Raw genomic sequence first — 18,935 nt, forward strand, 5'->3', positions numbered from 1 at the left:
TTGGAAAACATATTTTAGGATATTGTCCATGAAAACTTCCCCAACCTTACTAGAGAGGCAAATTTGCTACCAGTCCTTGCTAACAGTCAAATTTAGGAAATACAGAGAATTCCTGCAACATTCTACACAAGAAGATCATCCCCAAAACACATAATTGTCAGGTTTTCTCAGGTCAAAATGAAAAAATGTTAAAGGCAGCCAGAGAGAAAGGGCAGTTCACCTACAGAGAGAACACCATTAGGCTAACAGCAGATGTCTCAGCTGAAACCCTACAAGACAGAAGTGGTCAGGGGCCTATATTCAACATTCTTAAAGAAAAAAAATCTTCAACCAAGAATTTCATATCAGGCCAAACTAAGCTTCCTAAGCAAAGGAGAAATAAGATGCTTTTTGGGCAAGCAAATGTTGAGGGAGTTTGTTACAACCAGACCTGCCTTACAAGACATCTTGAAAGGAGCACTAAATGGAGTAAGGAAAGACTATTACCAGCTAATACAAAAGCACACTTAAATACACAGACCAGTGACACCGTAAAGCAACCATACAAACAAACCAGCATAATAATCAGTGAACAACACAATGACAGGATTAAATCCACACATATCAATACTAATCTTGAATGTAAATGGGCTAAATGCTCCATTTAAAAGGCACAGAGTAGCAAGCTGGATAAAAAAAAGCAAGACCCAATGGTATGCTGTCTTCAAGAGACCCATCTCATGTTTAATAACACCCACATGCTAAAAATAAAGGGATGGAAGAAAATCTACCAACCAAGAGAAAACAGAAAAAAACAGGGGTTATTGAAATTGAAATTCTCAATTTCAAAAAAAAAAAATGCAAAAAACTAAACACACACACATGCACACACAAACACACTTCAAACCAACAAAGATGAAAAAAGGCAAAGAAGGGCATTACATAATGGTAAAGGGTTCAATGCAACAAGAAGACCTAACTATCCTAAATATATATGCACTCAGTACAAGAGTACCCAGATTCATAAAGCAAGTTCTCAGAGACCTACAAAGAGACATAGGCTACCACCACCCAATTATAGCCCAGGCCCTGATGAATTCACAGCTGAATTCTACCAGATGTACAAAGAAGAACTGGTAACATTCCTACTGAAGCAATTTCACAAAATTGAGGAGGAGGAGGAACTTCTCCCCAGTTCATCCTATGAGGCCAGTATCATTCTGCTACCAAAACCTGGCAGAGACACAACAAAAAAAGAAATCTTCAGGCCAATAGCATGAGGATCATCAGTTCAAAAATCTTCAAAAAAATACTTGCAAACCAAATTCAGCAGCACATCAAATGGCTCATCCACCACAATCAGGTAGGCATCATCCTTGGGATGGAAGGTTGGTTCAACATATGCAAAACAATAAATGTGATTCATCACATAAACAGAAAGAAAGAGAAAAACCACATAATTATCTCCATTGATGCAGAAAAAGCTTTCAATAAAATTCAACACCCGTTCATGTTAAAAATTCTCAATAAACTAGGTATTGAAGGAACATACCTTAAAATAATAAGAGCCTTCTATGACAAACCCACAGCCAAAATCATAATGAACGGACAAAAGCTGAAAGCATTCCCCTTGAAAACCAGCACAAGACAAGGATGCCCTCTCTCACCACTCCTATTCAACATAGTATTTGAAGTTCTGGCCAGGGCAATCAGGCAAGAGAAAGAAATGAAGGGTATCAAAATAGGAAAAGAGGGAGTCAAATTATCTTTGTTTGCAGATGACATGATCCTATATCTAGAAAACCCCATTGCTTTGGCCCAAAAGCTTCTTAAGCTGATAAGCAACTTCAGCAGTCTCAGGATATGATATTAATGTGCAAAATTGCTAGCATTCTTATACACCACCAACAGGCAAGCAGAGAGCCAAATCATGAATGAACTCACATCTACAATTGCTACGAAGATAATAAAATACTTAAGAATGCAGCTAACAAGGGAAGAGAAGGACCTCTTCACGGAGAACTACAAACCACTGCTCAAGGAAATCAGAGAGGACACACACAAATGGGAAAACATTCAATGCTCATAGATGGGAAGAATCAATTTTGTTAAAATGGCCATACTGCCCAAAGTAATTATAAATTCAATGCTATTCCCATTAAACCACAACTGAAATTCTTCACAGAATTAGAAAAAAACTATTTTAAAATTCCTATGGAACCAAAAAAGAGCTCGTATAGCCAAGACAATCCAAAGAAAAAAGAATAAAGCTGGAGGAATCACACTACCTGACTTCAAACTATACTACAGGGCCACAGTACTCAAAACAGCATGGTACTGGTACAAGAACAGACACATAGACCAATGGAACAGAATAGATAACTCAGAAATAAAACCACACAACTACAACATCTGATCTTTGACAATCTGACAAAAACAAGCAATGGGGATAATATTCCCTATTTAATAAATGTTACTGGGAGAACTGGTAGCCATATGCAGAAAATTGAAACTGGATCTCTTCTTTACACCGTGTATAAAAATTAACTCAAGATGGATTAAAGACTTAAATGTAAAACCCAAAATTATAAAAACCCAAGGAGAAAATCTAGGCAATATCATTCAGGACATAGGCACAAGCAAAGATTTCATGACAAAAATGCCAGAAGCAATTGCAACCCAAGCAAAAATTAACAAATGGGATCTAACTAAACTATAGAGCTCCAGTACAGCAAAAGAAACTATCATCAGAGTGAACAGACAACCTACAGAATGGGAGAACATTTTTGCAATCCATCCATCTGACAAAGGTCTAACATGCAGAGTCTACAAGGAACTTAAACAAATTTACAAGAAAAAAACTGGATCCCATTAAAAAGTGGGCAAAGGACATAAACAGACACTTCTCGAAAGAAGACATATATGCGGCAAACAAGCATATGAAATAAAACTTCATATCACTGATCATTAGAGAAATGCAAATCAAAACCATAATGGGATACCATCTCTCACCAGTCAGAGTGATTAGTAGTAAAAAGTGAAAAAATAATATGCTGGCAAGGTCACAGAGAAAAAGGAATGTTTATACACTGTTAGTGGGAATGTAAATTAGTTCAACCATTGTGGAAAGCAGTATGGCGATTCCTCAAAGAGCTAAAAGCAGAACTATTCAACCCAGCCATCCCATTACTGGGTATATACCCAGAGGAATATAAATCATAAAGAGACAGGCATGCGAATGTTCATTGCAGCACTATTCACAATAGCAAATACATGGAATCAACCTAAATGTCCATCAATGACAGATTGGATAGGGAAAATGTGGTGTATACACACACACACACACACACACACACACACACACACACAATGGAATATTATGCAGCCATAAAAAAGAATAAGATCATGTCTGTTGCAGAAAAATGGATCTATTATCCTTAGCAAACTCATGTAGGAACACCAAATACTGCATGTTCTTACTTATATGGGAGCTAAATTATGATAACTCATGAACACAAAGAAGGAAACAATAGATACTGGGGTTTACTTGAGGGTGGAGGGTGAGAGAAGGGAGAAGAGCAGCAGAAAAGATAACTATTGGGTACTGGGTTTAATACCTGGGTGATAAAATAATCTGTACAACAAACTCCCATGACACAAATTTACCTATGTAACAAAGCTTCACATGTACTACTAAACCTAAAATAAAAGTTTTTTTTAAATAGATAATTTGGGGAGTACACACTAAGAAATTTTAATAATGTCAATTTTTGTTAAATAATTTTCCCTTAAAAGAAATAAAATACTATTTTAAGTTATTTGTTTTCACGATGATTTTGTAAATAACCCCAGCCCAAGACTAGCCATACTTTACCAGAGAAAAGAAATAATGTTTCATATGGCTTTCTATCCCTTAAGGGAAACCAAGACAAAGAAAACCAAACAAAACCCAAGAAAAATCTACTTCAGATCTCATATTTTTATACGAATCCAATTTGTATTTTGAAAAGCTTTTATGATTTTATTTAGTTAGAATTGATATTCCTAATGTGCAGTCCATAAATTGATTTTGGGGCTTCAGATTATCATTGAGAACAGCTTTTGTCATAAAGCTTCTGTATGTTAGACAACAGTTGAGTTTAGCACTAAATGTAATGTTTGTGAAATTTATTTGAACAATTTTTTACTGCATTTTTTTGTAAGATAACATAAAAATTGAAGGACTAGCATTAGTCTTATAAAATTCATATAATTTAAACAAATATGTAAAAATATATCTTAGGCCTCAATCAGATGCTCATCAAACTTAAGCCAATCAAGATTTCAACTGTGAAAGAAAAAAATAAGGTAAATGTGTATAATGCTAGACATGTATCATTAATGATTGAGTACAAAAATTATGGTATAATTGAAAATTCTATTTTATTTTATTTGTTAAGCTTTCAGGAACCAGATAAATTTCCCCTTTCATGTTATATGCTATTAATTTGATTTTCAGACATGCACATTTCATACAACTTACAGGAACATATTACATATGAAATAATAAACAAATTCAAAGTCGTCTGCACTTAATACAGGAGTGCTTGTGATTCAGGATGTGGTAGACAAAATAATGGCCCTCTAAAGCGGTCCGCATTCTAATCTCTGGTACGATAAATATGTTACATGGCAAAATGGACTTTGCAGATGAAATTCAGTTAGAGATCTCAGCTTGAAAGAATTATTGTGGATTATGTGAGCAGACTTAATGAAATCATAAGGATCTTTATAAGCAGGAGATAAAGGGAAAAAAACAGAAAATTGAGATGTAACAGCAGAACCAGAGGTTGGAATGATGTGCTTTAAAGATGGAGGAAGGAGATTAAGAGCCAAGGAATGCAGGTGGCCTCAGAAACTGAAAAAGAAAGGAAACATATTCTCTTCCCAAGTCTGCACTTTGATTTTAGACTTCAGACTTCCAGAACTGTAAGAAGATAAATTTGCATTGTTTTAAGCCACTACATTTATGGCAATTTGTTACAGCAACAATAGGAAATGAGTACACAATGGTACTTGGGTCTCCCTGTTCCATGGCTCTTTGAAGTGAAGTCTGGTTGTGGTGCTTAACACGAGTCTGTTTTATCACAACTAAGCTGCTCCCTAAATCTTCAGCATACGATTCAAGAAAGGAAAATATAGGAAGTACAGTTTTAGAAACTGAAGGAATTTGAGACCTTGTCTTCTGCACATCCTAGAACACAGGTTGGCCTGAAAGCTAAGAAACCTGCACTTTAACAAGCAAAAACACCTGTTGAATGGGATTAATAGAATTAGCTGTAAAGAGTAGGATCTGAGCTGGCCACTTCTGGAGTGAAGGAATGAATTAATTAGATAGGAATGTGAATGCAATCTAGGAGAATATTCATGTTTCAGATGCAGACGGTTCTGTGATAGTCCCACACATACTGACTTAAAAGAAAAGAAATACCATTTAGTTAATCTTCCACCTTGGAAGCCCGTGGATTATGCTGCTTGTCTTTTTTTTTTTTTAAACCTGTCTGTAGTGATTTTCCTTGCTTCATCGTATTTTCTTACTGCCATTTTAGTTGGATTTCCCCCTTATCTTTCACCTTCCTTTCTCCAAGGAAGCATTAAGCTCTAGTGGGAAAGTCTGCAGAAGCGGGTCAAGGGAAAAGGGGTTGTGGTTCTGACTGGAATGTTGATTAGGCAGATGGAATCTCTGGGAACAAAAAGAACATATAGGACATAACAAATCTGAGTGCTGGCAAGGTCTGGCCTTTAAGAGATCAATATCTGTATCCATGCATCTAAAATTTCTATTCTTCAATTGCTTGAAAAATACGCCTCCAAAAATAGTAAAGGCAGCTGCTTTGCATGTAATATTAGATATGCACCCTCATTCATTGTTCTGTGAGAGCATTACAGATGTTTCCTCTTCTCCTCCATGTATACCCTCTGCTTTGATTTTCTCCAAGGACGCTATGAGACTCAAAGCACTTATTGTTTTGAATATAGGATAATGTGATTGCTCCTTTACTTCTGCAGATTCCCAAGCAATCATTTAATTTCATCCGCAATGGATTTGATAGGTGGGCAGCAGAGCCATTCCTCTTTGAAGCTGTATCCTGAGGTCTCCACTTTGGGGAAGGGGAGAAAGCAACAGCTGAAGATAAAATGGCTAATGTGCCAAGTATTTCCTCCTCAAATTTTTACGTTTCATTCTGAGATATGTTATATTATTATTTCCATTTTATAGATGAGAAGACTGAGACTTAGGTAATTTGCTCAAGATCTCTGAGAAAGTCAATGACAGGAGCCCCAGTTTAGCCTACATAGTCTGCTTACAGAGTTTGTGTCTTTGTTCATGGTGCTAAATTGTCCCCCAGTTAGCATCAACACACACTCCCCAAACTCCTGCTTGCAATGTCTATATTTGGTGGCCCTTTATGATGTTCCTTGTCTGTTGTTTTCCCTTCACCTATTAATAAATTATTTCTTTAGCTTTATTGATCAAAGCTGCCCAGGCATTTTAACTAACGTCATGTGTGCAAAGTTTTTAGGTGTGGAGTGTGGAGTTTAGCAGGAGGCTTGTGTGGGGGCTGTGCTCCCCATCCTGACAAGCACACAAGGAACTAGGATGATATCCTTGAGATTGGCTGGGCTACCATTGTTTGGATTCCCTTTCTTTTAGAATATATTTTCCTATGATATATGAATAAACATTTAACATTTTTACAATGTTTGAATCCTCTTCAGATATTTTATGTGAAAGTTAGGTCACTGCTTGGGAAGCAATAGAATTTCAACCTTTGGGATGAGGATGCTTAAGAGGATATGGAGGACTTCCAAACCACTCTGAAATGTTTTCTTACCTGAGGAAGCCTTCTAGACCTGGCAGTAGAAACCTAAAAATATTCCTCATAGCCTTCCTCTAATTGATACTAGTTATTAGAATCTGAGCTCAACATTGCCTGGAAAGGGTGGGCATGGAGGCATGTGTCTGTAGTCCCAGCCACTCAGGTGGCTGAGACAGGAGGATTGCTTGAGTCCAGGAGTTCCAGGTCAGCCTGGGCAACATAGCAAGACCCCTGTCTCTAAATACATGCATACATACATACAAAGAACTGCCTTAGGAAAGGAAAGGAGACAAAGAGTTGGAAGGAGAAAAATTATGTCCAAAAATAGACACAGGAATACTATCATTCATTCATTTTTTATTTATTGAGTGTACGGAAATTGCTGGGCATTTTATGATTATACAATTGGAAGTAAAACACTCCTCAGCAAATGCAAAATGACTGAAATCATAACAAACAGTATCTCAGACAACAGAACAATTAGATTAGAAATCAAAATTAATAAACTCACTCAAAACCACACAACTACATGGAAATTGAACAATTTGCTCCTGAATGACTCCTGAGTAAATAATGGAATGAAGGCAGAAATCAAGATGTTCCTTGAAACTAATGAGAATAAAGAGACCATGTACCAGAATCTCTGGGACACACTTGAAGGAACTCTTCGAGGAGAACTACAAACCACTGCTCAATGAAATCAGAGAGGACACAAACATATGGTAAAACATTCCATGCTCATGGATAGGAAAAATCAATATGGTGAAAACGGCCATACTGCCCAAAATAATTTATAGATTCAATCTATTTCCATTAAACCACCATTGACATTCTTCACAAAATTAGAAAAAAAATTTTTAAATTCAGATGCAACCAAAAAAGAGTCCTTATAACTGAGAAACTCCCAAGCAAATAGAACAAAACAGGAGGCATCACACTACCTGACTTCAAACCATACTACAAGGCTATAGTAATCAAAACAGCATAGTACTGGTGCAAAAACAGACAGACAGACCAGTGGAACAGAATTGAGAACACAGAAATAAGATCACACACCTACAGTCATCTGATCTTTGACAAGCTTGACAAAAACAAGCAATGCGGAAAGGATTTGCTATTTAATAAATGATGCTGAGAAAACTGGCTAGCCTATGCAGAATATTGAAATGGAACCTGTCTATACACCTTATACAAAAATTAACTCAGAGTGGATTAAAGGCTTAAATATAAAACCCAGAACTATAAAAACCATAGAAGATCTAGGCAATACCATTTAGGACATAGGCATGGGCAAAGATTTCAAGACAAAAACATCAAAAGCAATTGCAACAAAAGCAAAAATTGACAAATGAGAACTAATTAAACTAAAGAGCTTCTGCACAGCAAAAGAAACTATCATCAGAGTGAACAGACAACCTACAGAATGGGAGAAAATTTTTGCAATCTATCCATTTGACAAAGATCTAATATCCAGAGTCTACAAAGAACTTAAACAAATTTACAAGAAAAAAATACAACTCCATTAAAAAGTGGGTGAAGGACATGAACAGACACTTCTCAAAGAAGAGATTCATGCGGCCAACAACCATATGAAAAACTCAACATCACTGATCATTAGAGAAATGCGAATCAAAACCACAACGAGATACCATCTCACACCAGTCAGAATGGTGATTATTAAAAAGTCAGGAAACAACAGATGCTAGTGAGGCTGCAGAGAGATAGGAAGGCTTTTACACAATTGGTGGGAATGTAAATTAATTCAACTATTGTGGAAGACAGTGTGGCAATTCCTTAAAGACCTAGAACCAGAAATACCATTTGACCAAGCAATCCCATTACTGGGTACATACCCAGAGGAAAATAAATTATTCTGTTATAAAGGTACACGCCCACGTATGTTCATTGCAGCACTATTCACAGTAGCAGAGACATGGAATCAACCCAAATGCCTATCAATGATAGACTGGATAAAGAAAATGTGCTATATGTACACCATAGAATACTGTGCAGCCATAAAAAGGAATGAGATCATGTCCTTTGCAGAGACGTGGATGGAGCTGAAAACCATTATCCTCAGCACACTAACACAGGAACAGAAAACCAAACACCACATGTTCTCACTCATAAGTGAGAGCTGAACAGTGAGAACACATGGACACAGGGAGGGGAACAACACACACTGGAGCCTGGTGGGGGTAAGGGAGAAGTGAGAACATCAGGAAAAATAGCTAATGATTGCAGGACTTAATACTTAGGTGATGGGTTGATAGGTGTAGCAAACCACCATGGCACATGTTTACCTATGTAACGAACCTGCACATGTACTCCAGAACTTAAAATAAAAAAAGAAGACATAAAAAATTTTTAAAAATGCACAATTCAATGGTTTCTAATATATTCACATAGCTATGCATCCAGCATCATGATAGCATTTTGTTTTAGGAGCTTACAATATACCATTGTGCAGATATTTAATTTGTTTTATTTAATTAGTTTCCCAAGCTATTTGAATTTTTCCATTTTTAATCTGGAAGAAGCAGTACTTTCATGATTGTATGTATAGATTTGTGCACGTGTGCGAATATTGCTGTCATAGGCATTTCTAAAAGTGGATTTTCTTGATCAAGCTCCAAACACTTTAAAATGTGATGGATCTTAACAAATTTCTTCCCAACGTTGTGCCCAGTTTAACTTCCCCATCAGTTTATGCTCGTGCTAGTTCACCACACTCACCAATATGAAGAAGCATGGATTTTACATTTATCACTCTGTGAGGCAACAACTCTTTTTTATTTGTATTTTTATTATGTGAGGTTTAGGTATTTTTCAGTTTTAATGGACTGTTTGTATATGTTCTGTGAATTTTTAATTTGTGACTTTTGCTGGTTTCTTTCTTTATTGGATTGCCCACCTATATTCATACTGATTTGTAAAATCTTTTAATGTGTTAGCAATACTCACCCTCTATCATATATGTTGCAAGCACTTTTTCCACATTTATCTTTCAAGTCTGTAAGTAGTGCTATTCACCACATAAAATTTTAAACTGCTGTGTGGCCAATATTTTCCTGTTTTTGGTTCTTGTATCATGCTTATATAATTTCTCAGTAAGAAGAAAACTTTTGATTTAGTAAATGGGAAATAATTATTTTTTAAGTAATAAAGTTGGGGTGAAATATTTTTTATTTACTTGATATAACTAGTTGTTTTCTTCTTTTGCCACTAATTGCAGTCTTCAAGCCAATACTTCTTTAGAAACATGACAGATTTAATACCAACACTAGGACCATTTGAAGACAGAACTGTGTGTTTTAACAGAGATAATATCTCAACAGGAGTTTGTGCGGCTGACAGTCTCTGATGTTCTGACCACCTACGTCACAATCCTCATTGGGGACTTTCTAAGGGCATGTTTTGTGAGGTTTTGCAATTATTGCTGGTGCTGGGACTTGGAGTACGGATATGTAAGTATGATGTTAATTTTGCTCTAATAAGGTTTTTCCTTTGTAATTCATCATCTATACACACTATATAAGAGAAAGGCATCATAGAGTTTAGTGGATGGGATCACCTTTTTAGGTGCCAATAAATGAAGACCAATGAGTACATTTATAATGCAGAGAAGGTCAGACTTGAGTATCATGGTTTACAGTATTCTAGTAAAATTAGCACAAGATAGCAAAAGCAATGGACCCGAACTTGTTAGTTGAATTGTAGAACTCAGTAAATCTTGGCCCTGTAGCCCACCTTCTCCCTATAAGTTATTAGGGAAAGATGGCTAATATCAACTGCATATTCTATTTATGCCTTTGAATTCTACTAAACTCCTGGATACTATCGTATGCCAGTCACTGTACAGTAGGTGGCGGGAGGGGAGGCAACAAAAGGATTTGATAAATATGGTACTTGCTTCACAAAGTTCGCAGTCTAATAAGAGCTTGATAGAGACACACACAAGAGGGTGCAGAAGGTTCAAGGAAGGCCTAGTTTGCTGTCATGCATCTGGCAAGTGGTGGAGCTGAATTCTGGCAGGGGTGCCTTCTTTTCCTGAAACAATGGCTCGGGTTTCTCAGAACCACACTGGTGCTGACTTTATCACGAGCTTTCCTTCTATGCTCATCCTCCGGTCCCCCAGCAAAGTCTGAGGGCAACAGCACACTCATCATTCTGTGACTAGCACATAACCTGGTTTCCACTGTCCTCTTTTGCAGTCAAACTGGCTTCAGTCATCCTGGAAAATATGACCTGGGGGGTTGGTAGTACTCATTTGCTTAAAATCTTCCAGTGGCTTCTCAAGTACTTAGAATGATTTCCAAATCCCTTTCTAGGCCTTCAGTACCCTGGATGATCTGCTTCTTTTCTTTCTCTCTCAAGTCATTTGCTACCACTTTTGCTGTTGCTTTGTAAAGTTCACAAACATGGGCTTCTTTTTATGCTCAAACACAAGATGGTCCTTGCTTTTGTAATTGCTGTTTCTCCCTCAAGGGGTGCTGTTGCCCTAGAACTGGGAATGGCTGGTTTCTTCTTGTCATTAAGGACTCAGCTATTATGTTACCTCCTTAAAGCTCTTCTCTGACCACCTATTCTAACGTAGCTAATCAGGCACTGTTTATATCAACATACTGTTCTGTTTTCTTCATAAGATGTGCATCTATTTGACATTACTCTTGTAAAATGTACTCATAGTCTATCTCCCTCTGTTGGAAAGAATACTCTATGAAAATAGAGTCCCTGACCTCTCTTATTTGAACTATGTGAGTCATGTAGCAGGCACCATGTGTTGGCTGGCTGTTTGAATGTTGAACCTCCTCATTTCTGCACCATCAAGGCAGCACTGTCTATTGCCAGAACTCTGCCTCCTTCGAAGCATGTGCCCATGGAGTCTCAGTGTTTGTAATGTTTTTGAGTTATTGAGCCAGTAATGCTTCTCTCCTCACCAGTGAGGGAATATCCTTTATAGCTGATTTTCTATCTCTTTTATCTTCTGCCCTCTAGTCTCTGGATAAGTCCAATAGTTAGGACTGTTTTCAAGATTTCAGGCTAGATCTGTCTGGCTGTCTAACTTTGAGATGGTACCTTTTATAAGGTCATCTCCACCATCCTCATTGAAAGTGCCTCCTCGGACTGGCCAAAAGCAGTTAGGTAATGCTCTTCAGTGAACCACAGTGAGGTAATGGCTATAGATACAGGATGCTCTTGTGTTGCTTTCCCATTCTTTGCTATGAGGTATTCAGCTGGCTTGGTTTCATTTCTATTTTCCTTGCCTGATTCAGCTCCTCTGAGGCAGACATAAAAATTGCCATTTCTTCCTTAGACCATTGCTTGGCTTGTGCTTACCTTTTATCCCTTGGCTGCTTTCTTCTTAAGTGGCAGAAAATCTGACTGCAAATATGAAGTCAATATTACATGACCTGGATGCATAAAAGCTGTAATTAAATGACTGTAATTTATTATTTATTGACTGCTGACAGTGTTCCTGGGTTAGTAGAAAGTACAGGAAAAAAGACAAGTTCCTGTTTTAGATCACAGAGAAGGAATTTTCTCCCATGTTACCTTTGGGAGGCTCAAAAAAGCTCTGTCAGAATCAAAACAAGTTTTAAAACATTAATGATGGATGACGAATCTTTGATGTAGATCCCATTGTCATTGACTTACCAGATGGATAGCTTACACGGGTGAGGGCCTACTAGGTGCAAGCGATTATGAACAAACTCTGGCTAGGTGATAAAGGAATACAGGGATGTAGAAGATGTAGACTTACGTAGAGGTTGCAAATTTGGCCTGCAGGGTAGATTTGGCTAATGGATATTTTTGTTTGGTATGCCCAGTGGTGGTGTTTGTTTTTGTTTCATTTTTTATGAGCTAATATTTTAAAATGAGAACTTTTACATAAAAATACATGGATTTCTTGTTTTTCTTGAAAGGCTGGCAACATTAAGTCCGTATTCCCACTAGGGAGAAATTGGCTAGAGTTGAGAAACCACCGCCATCTGCATTTGGGATATTCATTCTCCGGTTCCTCATACTCTTCACCACCCTTTTCTCTTGCAAGCTCCCAATATCAATAGAGAAATCAATTGTATGGCCCTTTGGAAGAGAAAGTGTGTGTGTGTGTGTGTGTGTGTGTGTGTGTGTGTGAGAGAGAGAGAGAGAGACAGAGATAGAGAGAGACAGGCGTGCATCAGTAGAAATGCAGACACGGAGGAGGAGACATTTGAACTATTCTTGAAGGATGATCAGGATTTCAAGAGACAAAAGAAGGAATTCCCAGTGGAGGGACAAGTGTAAGACAGGGCCCCAGAGATAGACAGTATGGGCAATCCAGGCATAGATAAAAACAAAACAAAACAAAAAAAACACTAAAATGAGGCAGTTTTAGAGCAGAAAAGGCTAATAAGAATGTTTCTCTGCTATTCTTCTAGACCTGCTAATCAATAATATGGTTTCAGAAAGTACCTGTCATGAAGGGAAGGACAACCTGAGATGGGCAGAGGACATACTTGAGAATTTTGTCAGAAATAAAAGATAAAAACATGGTCGTTTCTACTACGCGCATGCGTGCGCGCATACACACACACACAAAGCACGTGATTTTTTTCTTCTGAATTCCAAAAATAATGCCAGTTTATTGTAGAAAATTTGGAAAATATAACAAAGCTAATATGAAAATAAAAATCACAGGTAATCTCTGCCACTAATGAGATTATTTGGATTGTTGAATCAAATAGTATTAGATAACGAGTACTACATATTTATATATAGTAACATAGATTTTTATAAATATACACATATGTACATTTGTATACGTATATATGTATGTGTGTAAACAGATAGGTAGTAGACTGGTTACCTGCTTTTATTTGTTTTACCTAACAGTGATCATTTCCCAATGCTATTAACTGTTGTTTTGTAACATACCTTTTAAATGGTTGTATAATATTCTGTATGTGGATGTGGTATAATTAATCTAATTAGTTTTTAATTTGCTTTAAGTTGAACTGTCTAATTATTCTTATGATAATAAGTGTTGTGATGACGTTTAATTATATCCATGTACATAAGTATCTTCATAGATAAATCATAGTGGATGTACAAATTATTTTCTTATGATAAATTTCTCTGAGTTGAATTGCTCAGTCACAGTAGAGGGCTTTAAAAAAGTCTATTCACTTTTATTACAACAGCCTCTGTAGAGACTCTGCAGATTTCAGCATTAGATTCAGAGATCTATAGAATGCTAAAGTTAGGTGGATTTTGACACAACCAATTGTAGTGCATGTATTTAACATATGAAAAATTGCATCTGTGAATTGAAATGAGGTTCCTAAGTTTATGTAGCCTGAGAATAATAAGGACAATGAAGTACACTTCTGGACGAAAATGTTATGTTAAATGTACTGAATTCTGTACTGGCTCTATCTGAGTAAGCTGGGTTAAAGGGATTGTGAATATTTTTCAAGACAAAATTATGGTCATAATGTTATTACAACAAACCTATGAAGATTAACTGAGGTGGAAAAATTGCTGGCTTGGAGCAGATTACCAGGCCAATGTAAGTTAATGTAATGTAAGTTAATATCTCCCAAGGCTTCTCAGAGCATAGTTCTCAGTGTTTCAGAAGAGTTCATGAGGAGTAGAATAGTTTGTCCCTAGGAAGGATTTTAACTGCTCTAATTTAATACAAAGTGTGGCCTCTTGTAAACTTTGGGTTTTCTTTAACAGTTCAATGCAGAATATCTTTATCTTCACTTCAGTTTTCATTGACACCATTCTTACTATTTACCAGCAAAGCAAGTAAAGAATATTCAGGAAGAAATAGAATTAGATTCAGGGCATGACAGGGTAAGGGAATGTTCAATAAACTCAGCATGGTGTTCACAGTTGTATTTTTAAGGTGATCATTGCTCACTCGTAAGTGATAGCGGAACAGCGATGGGAGACTTCTTTAAAGTCTGATGAAGGGTGCTCACGATTATCCATAAATAAGAGGCATGTAGTTGACTGACTACCTTAGTGGATTCCCAATCATATTATATTGTGTTATATTACCTCTCAATGTACTGCTTATTTTGTATCAGAAACTCTACAAAATGCTTTACCTGTATTATTCCATGTGATCATATCAGCAATGCTGTGAGGTGGTATTATTGTTCCTACTTTACAGTAAACTGAGGCTTAGAGGAGGTTAAATAATTGCTCAGAGACACATTGCTGGTGAGTGGTAGAGTTAGGCCTGAAACTCGAGTCTCATTACCTTCAAAGCCATCAACCAATTTTCCATCATGTTGAATTTACACCGTAATGCTTGACTCTAGAAATTTTAAAAATTCTGCCAAAACTTGAATAATTCATACACTAAACCTATGGCTTTTGGAACTCAAAGTGCTCCTAGGCTTAGGCAGACTACCTGTGGTAGAATGGAGTTAGCAAATGAACTGGGATACAGAATTAGATGATCAACTGTTCTCTAGCTAGGAACGTGGAGATACTATATATTAGTTTGGGAAGGTAGCATGATAAAGAATCAGGAAGAAATCATCAGCATCCCATAAGGCGTTGAGAACTTGGGAACAGGGACAATGCAGACTGTATTTTAAGTGTTCCTTGAATATGTGGACAGGATCTGTCTGCAGTTAACAGGATCCTACTCTCAACTAGGGTTGAAGTACAAAGCCTCAAGTGCTCAATCATCCTAGCAGATGAGGCTAGAGTTTGTCCTAGATCAGTGCTTCTGAAATGTGAGCATACAACAGAATCCCCTGAGGACCTGTGAAAACAGCATTTCTGATTCAGTAGATCTGAGGCCAGGTCTGAGAATGTGCTTTTCTAACAAGTTCCCAGGTGATGCTGCTGACTCTCATCTGAGGACTTCACTGAAGAGCCACTGCTCTGGAGCCACAGCCCAGACCAGCTTGCAGCTCTAAGCAGAGTGATCCCAGCTGTGAGAAATGAGATTTATGTGGAGAAGGTCAGGCAACTCATGCCACGACAGAATTAATTCTCTCTGAGATCCTGAATTGCATTTCATGTTATCCACAGGTTGGAATCTGCCTCAAATAATGAAACTTGCAGAGAGAGAAGGGATCTTCCCAGGCCTTTTCTTTGTCCAGTGAGCACCATATATCTTCCCTCTGGGTGGATGACTGACCTAGCACATTACAAGCAAAGATCCAAAAATTAAACATCATTTCCAATCCCTCGACTATGATGGACTTTAGCCCAAATCCACATGGGCTTTTCTGGTGCTGACCCCCAACAATCTTACCAGGAATGAGCAGTCATTAGTGAATTTATTACACTTAGCTCATTCAAATAATTTTATGGTCTCAAAGTTCAAGAGAATCTGTTTTTTTTCTTTTTCCCTAATCGTTTTTTACCTTTGAGCTTTTTCTATTTTAGAGACAAACAAAATATATTGCAAATTGATTTATATTTATTAAAGTATTTCTTTAAAAATTTAAAATATAACATAACCTAATGTTTATAAAAGCCTACCTCTAAAACAATGAGCACTGACTTTTATACTACATATGCGTAGTTTTTCTGCCTTCTCATTTGTTTTAGTTTTAAAGTGAGAGCTTCTATGTTTATTGCATAAGTTAAATTCCATTTCTAAAGTGTTTACAGAGAAGCAATTCTTTCATAACTGGGTCTAATTTTCAACCAATAACATATTTTTAGACTAGAAAGGGATCTTAGAAATGAACTAGTTCAGAGTTTGGCAAACTTTTGCTGTAAAGGGCTAGATAGTAAGTATTTTAGCTTTTGCAAGCCATAGTGTCTCTATTATAACTGCTAAATGCTGTTGTTTTAGTACCAGTCATAGATAATATATAAATGAATGAATATAGCTGTATTCCAATAAAAATTTATTTGTTAAAACAGGTGGTGGTCCGGATTTGGCACATGGGCCATAGTATGCTGACCCTTGGTCTAGTTCATTTTTATTGATTTATGTGTCAGGAAACTAAGCCTAATGAGAAAAAGTGATCTGCCCAGCTTACCTAGCTAAGAAATGGTAGAGTGAAGTCTAAAATGCAGGTTTGAATCCCAGTCAAATGTCTGTTCTACAAATACACTTGGTCCAGTATGGCCACCCTGTATCCTTTCTGTACATCAGGCCAATTTATAGATCAAGGGGTTTGTTCCTCCAGCTGTCCCTGCTGCAAACACAGCAGGAAGCTAGGGACCCTAGGGTGTCCTTTATGCTTTTCTAGTCAACTAGTTATAAAATATCTCATCTCTAATGACCCTCAGGAGGTTTATGTGCTTGTGAGAGAGTGAAGAAAACAGACATTTAAAACATTGAGTTTTTTCCACGTTCAGTAGTTTGGTGGGCCGCCTCATGACACCATTCTAAGGAGGTGAAGGTTTAAGGTTTGATTTTTAAACAGAGACAGAGAAAGGCTGTTGCAAGGCAACAGATGGGTACAGGCCACCTGAGTGAGCATTTTCAGATGTGTTCTGTGATCACACAGGGCTCCAGGAGAAAAGTGCTGAAGATCATCCAGAGTAGGGCACTCCCCCAGAAGGAAAAAGACTCAGAGTTAATGTTCTCCAGATAAGAAGCAGTTCATTTTTCTCCATGAAGGACACATTTTTTTTTCATTGCTGATTTCTGCACAAAAACTGTTAACCAAACCTTTTTGCCTCTTGTGAACATTGCCCTTTTAGAAAATCTGCAAACTAGTGAAACAGTTTGTAGCTGTCCTTCAACAGTATCTAGAATGATACTGCAGTTACCCAGGTCATCTTTGTTCTGTTTAATACACAGGACTCCTTATTATTTCATTATGTATCATCCTATCATTTTACCTTGAGGGTTAACCATTCCTGTTATGCCATACTTGCTGTTCTTTCCCTGAATCTGTTACAAGGCAGATTGTCCCTATGTTTCAGTTGAATAGGAGAATAATACTGCCTTTTAGGAAAGTGATGAAGTTGAGGCCTGGATTCATGAGACTCTTGAGGCCAAGTATTTGAAAGTTGGGAATGGTTTTGTTGGAGTTCCAAATCAGGAACCAATTCTATCTCCTTACAAATATATTTTTGAGTTCTTGGGTTTGGGAGGAACAGAGGCTTTCTTGAGTCATCTTTGCGTGTGTGTGTGTGTGTATGTGTGTGTGTGTTGGGGAGGGAGCTGTTATGCGGATATGTGTGGTCTGAAGCACACCTGGAGATAATAGGATCTGAGCAGTGCTAGGAACCTGCCAGTGTCTTGGTGTCTTTTTCATGGTCTTCTTGGCCCTCTCATTTCATATTTGCTGCTCTCTTATTCCCTTATTACCAATTGGTCAGTCTCCTCTGATTCTCTGTCCCAAATTAAATAAGAGCCAGTTTTATTGCCCTTGCTAATTAGCATTTACTCCATTGTTAGAATCTCCTGTTAGGATGTCTTATGCATCACCAGGAAGCCTTTAGACGGGCCACCCTATCACAGTTTCCCACTTCCATTCTATTGTTTTTTTGTGGCTCCTCTGCACAAAAAACAGCCTAGTGTTGCTGCCCTGAGCATGAAGGTTATTATCCAAGACATGGAGACTGGACATTGAATTGAATAACTTCTTAAGCTTTTGTCATATATTTTTTGCTATATTTATTTTATGTTAAAGTTAATTCACATTTTTGTTGAAAAAAGTTTTAATATGCAAAACTTAAAAAAGAAAAGGAAAACTATAGTCCATCACCCACATATAAGGTATGACTATCTTGCTGATTATTTTCCAGTCTTTGTGTGTAGTTTCATATAGTTGATTAATGTGTGGCTTTATATTTTTTGTTTAACATTAGAGCACAGTTTTCCTCATGTACGTAAATGCTCTTTCAAAATGATTGTAATTCGTTGCAATATATCATAGTATAAATATACTGTATATACATGATGAATGTTCAACACCTAGGTGGTTTCATCATTGCTTGTTAAAGTTTATCATCACATCAGATAATTTTATTAAGACAGATTCTAGAAGTTTTCTTACAGAGTCAAAAAGAATAAGATTTTTAAAGCTTTTAATATGTACTGTCAAATTGTTTTTCTGAAAGGTTGCTACAGTTTTTACTGTCACCAGCAGTGTATAAGAGAGCCTGTCTTGC

General features: G+C 37.1%; 1 protein-coding gene across 1 annotated transcript in view; it reads left to right on the top strand.

Moving 5' to 3' along the window:
* TMC1 (transmembrane channel like 1) overlaps positions 1 to 18,935 on the top strand; it is a 147,208-nt gene that overhangs the window by 108,137 nt on the left and 20,136 nt on the right. The window contains exon 14 of the mRNA XM_032164740.1: positions 10,178 to 10,306. Within this exon, the coding sequence (XP_032020631.1) occupies positions 10,178 to 10,306 (129 nt within the window). The remainder of the gene's footprint in view (positions 1 to 10,177; positions 10,307 to 18,935) is intronic.

Source organism: Hylobates moloch, unplaced genomic scaffold, assembly GCF_009828535.3.
Source record: "Hylobates moloch isolate HMO894 unplaced genomic scaffold, HMol_V3 SCAFFOLD_10, whole genome shotgun sequence".
Classification (NCBI taxonomy): domain Eukaryota; kingdom Metazoa; phylum Chordata; class Mammalia; order Primates; family Hylobatidae; genus Hylobates; species Hylobates moloch.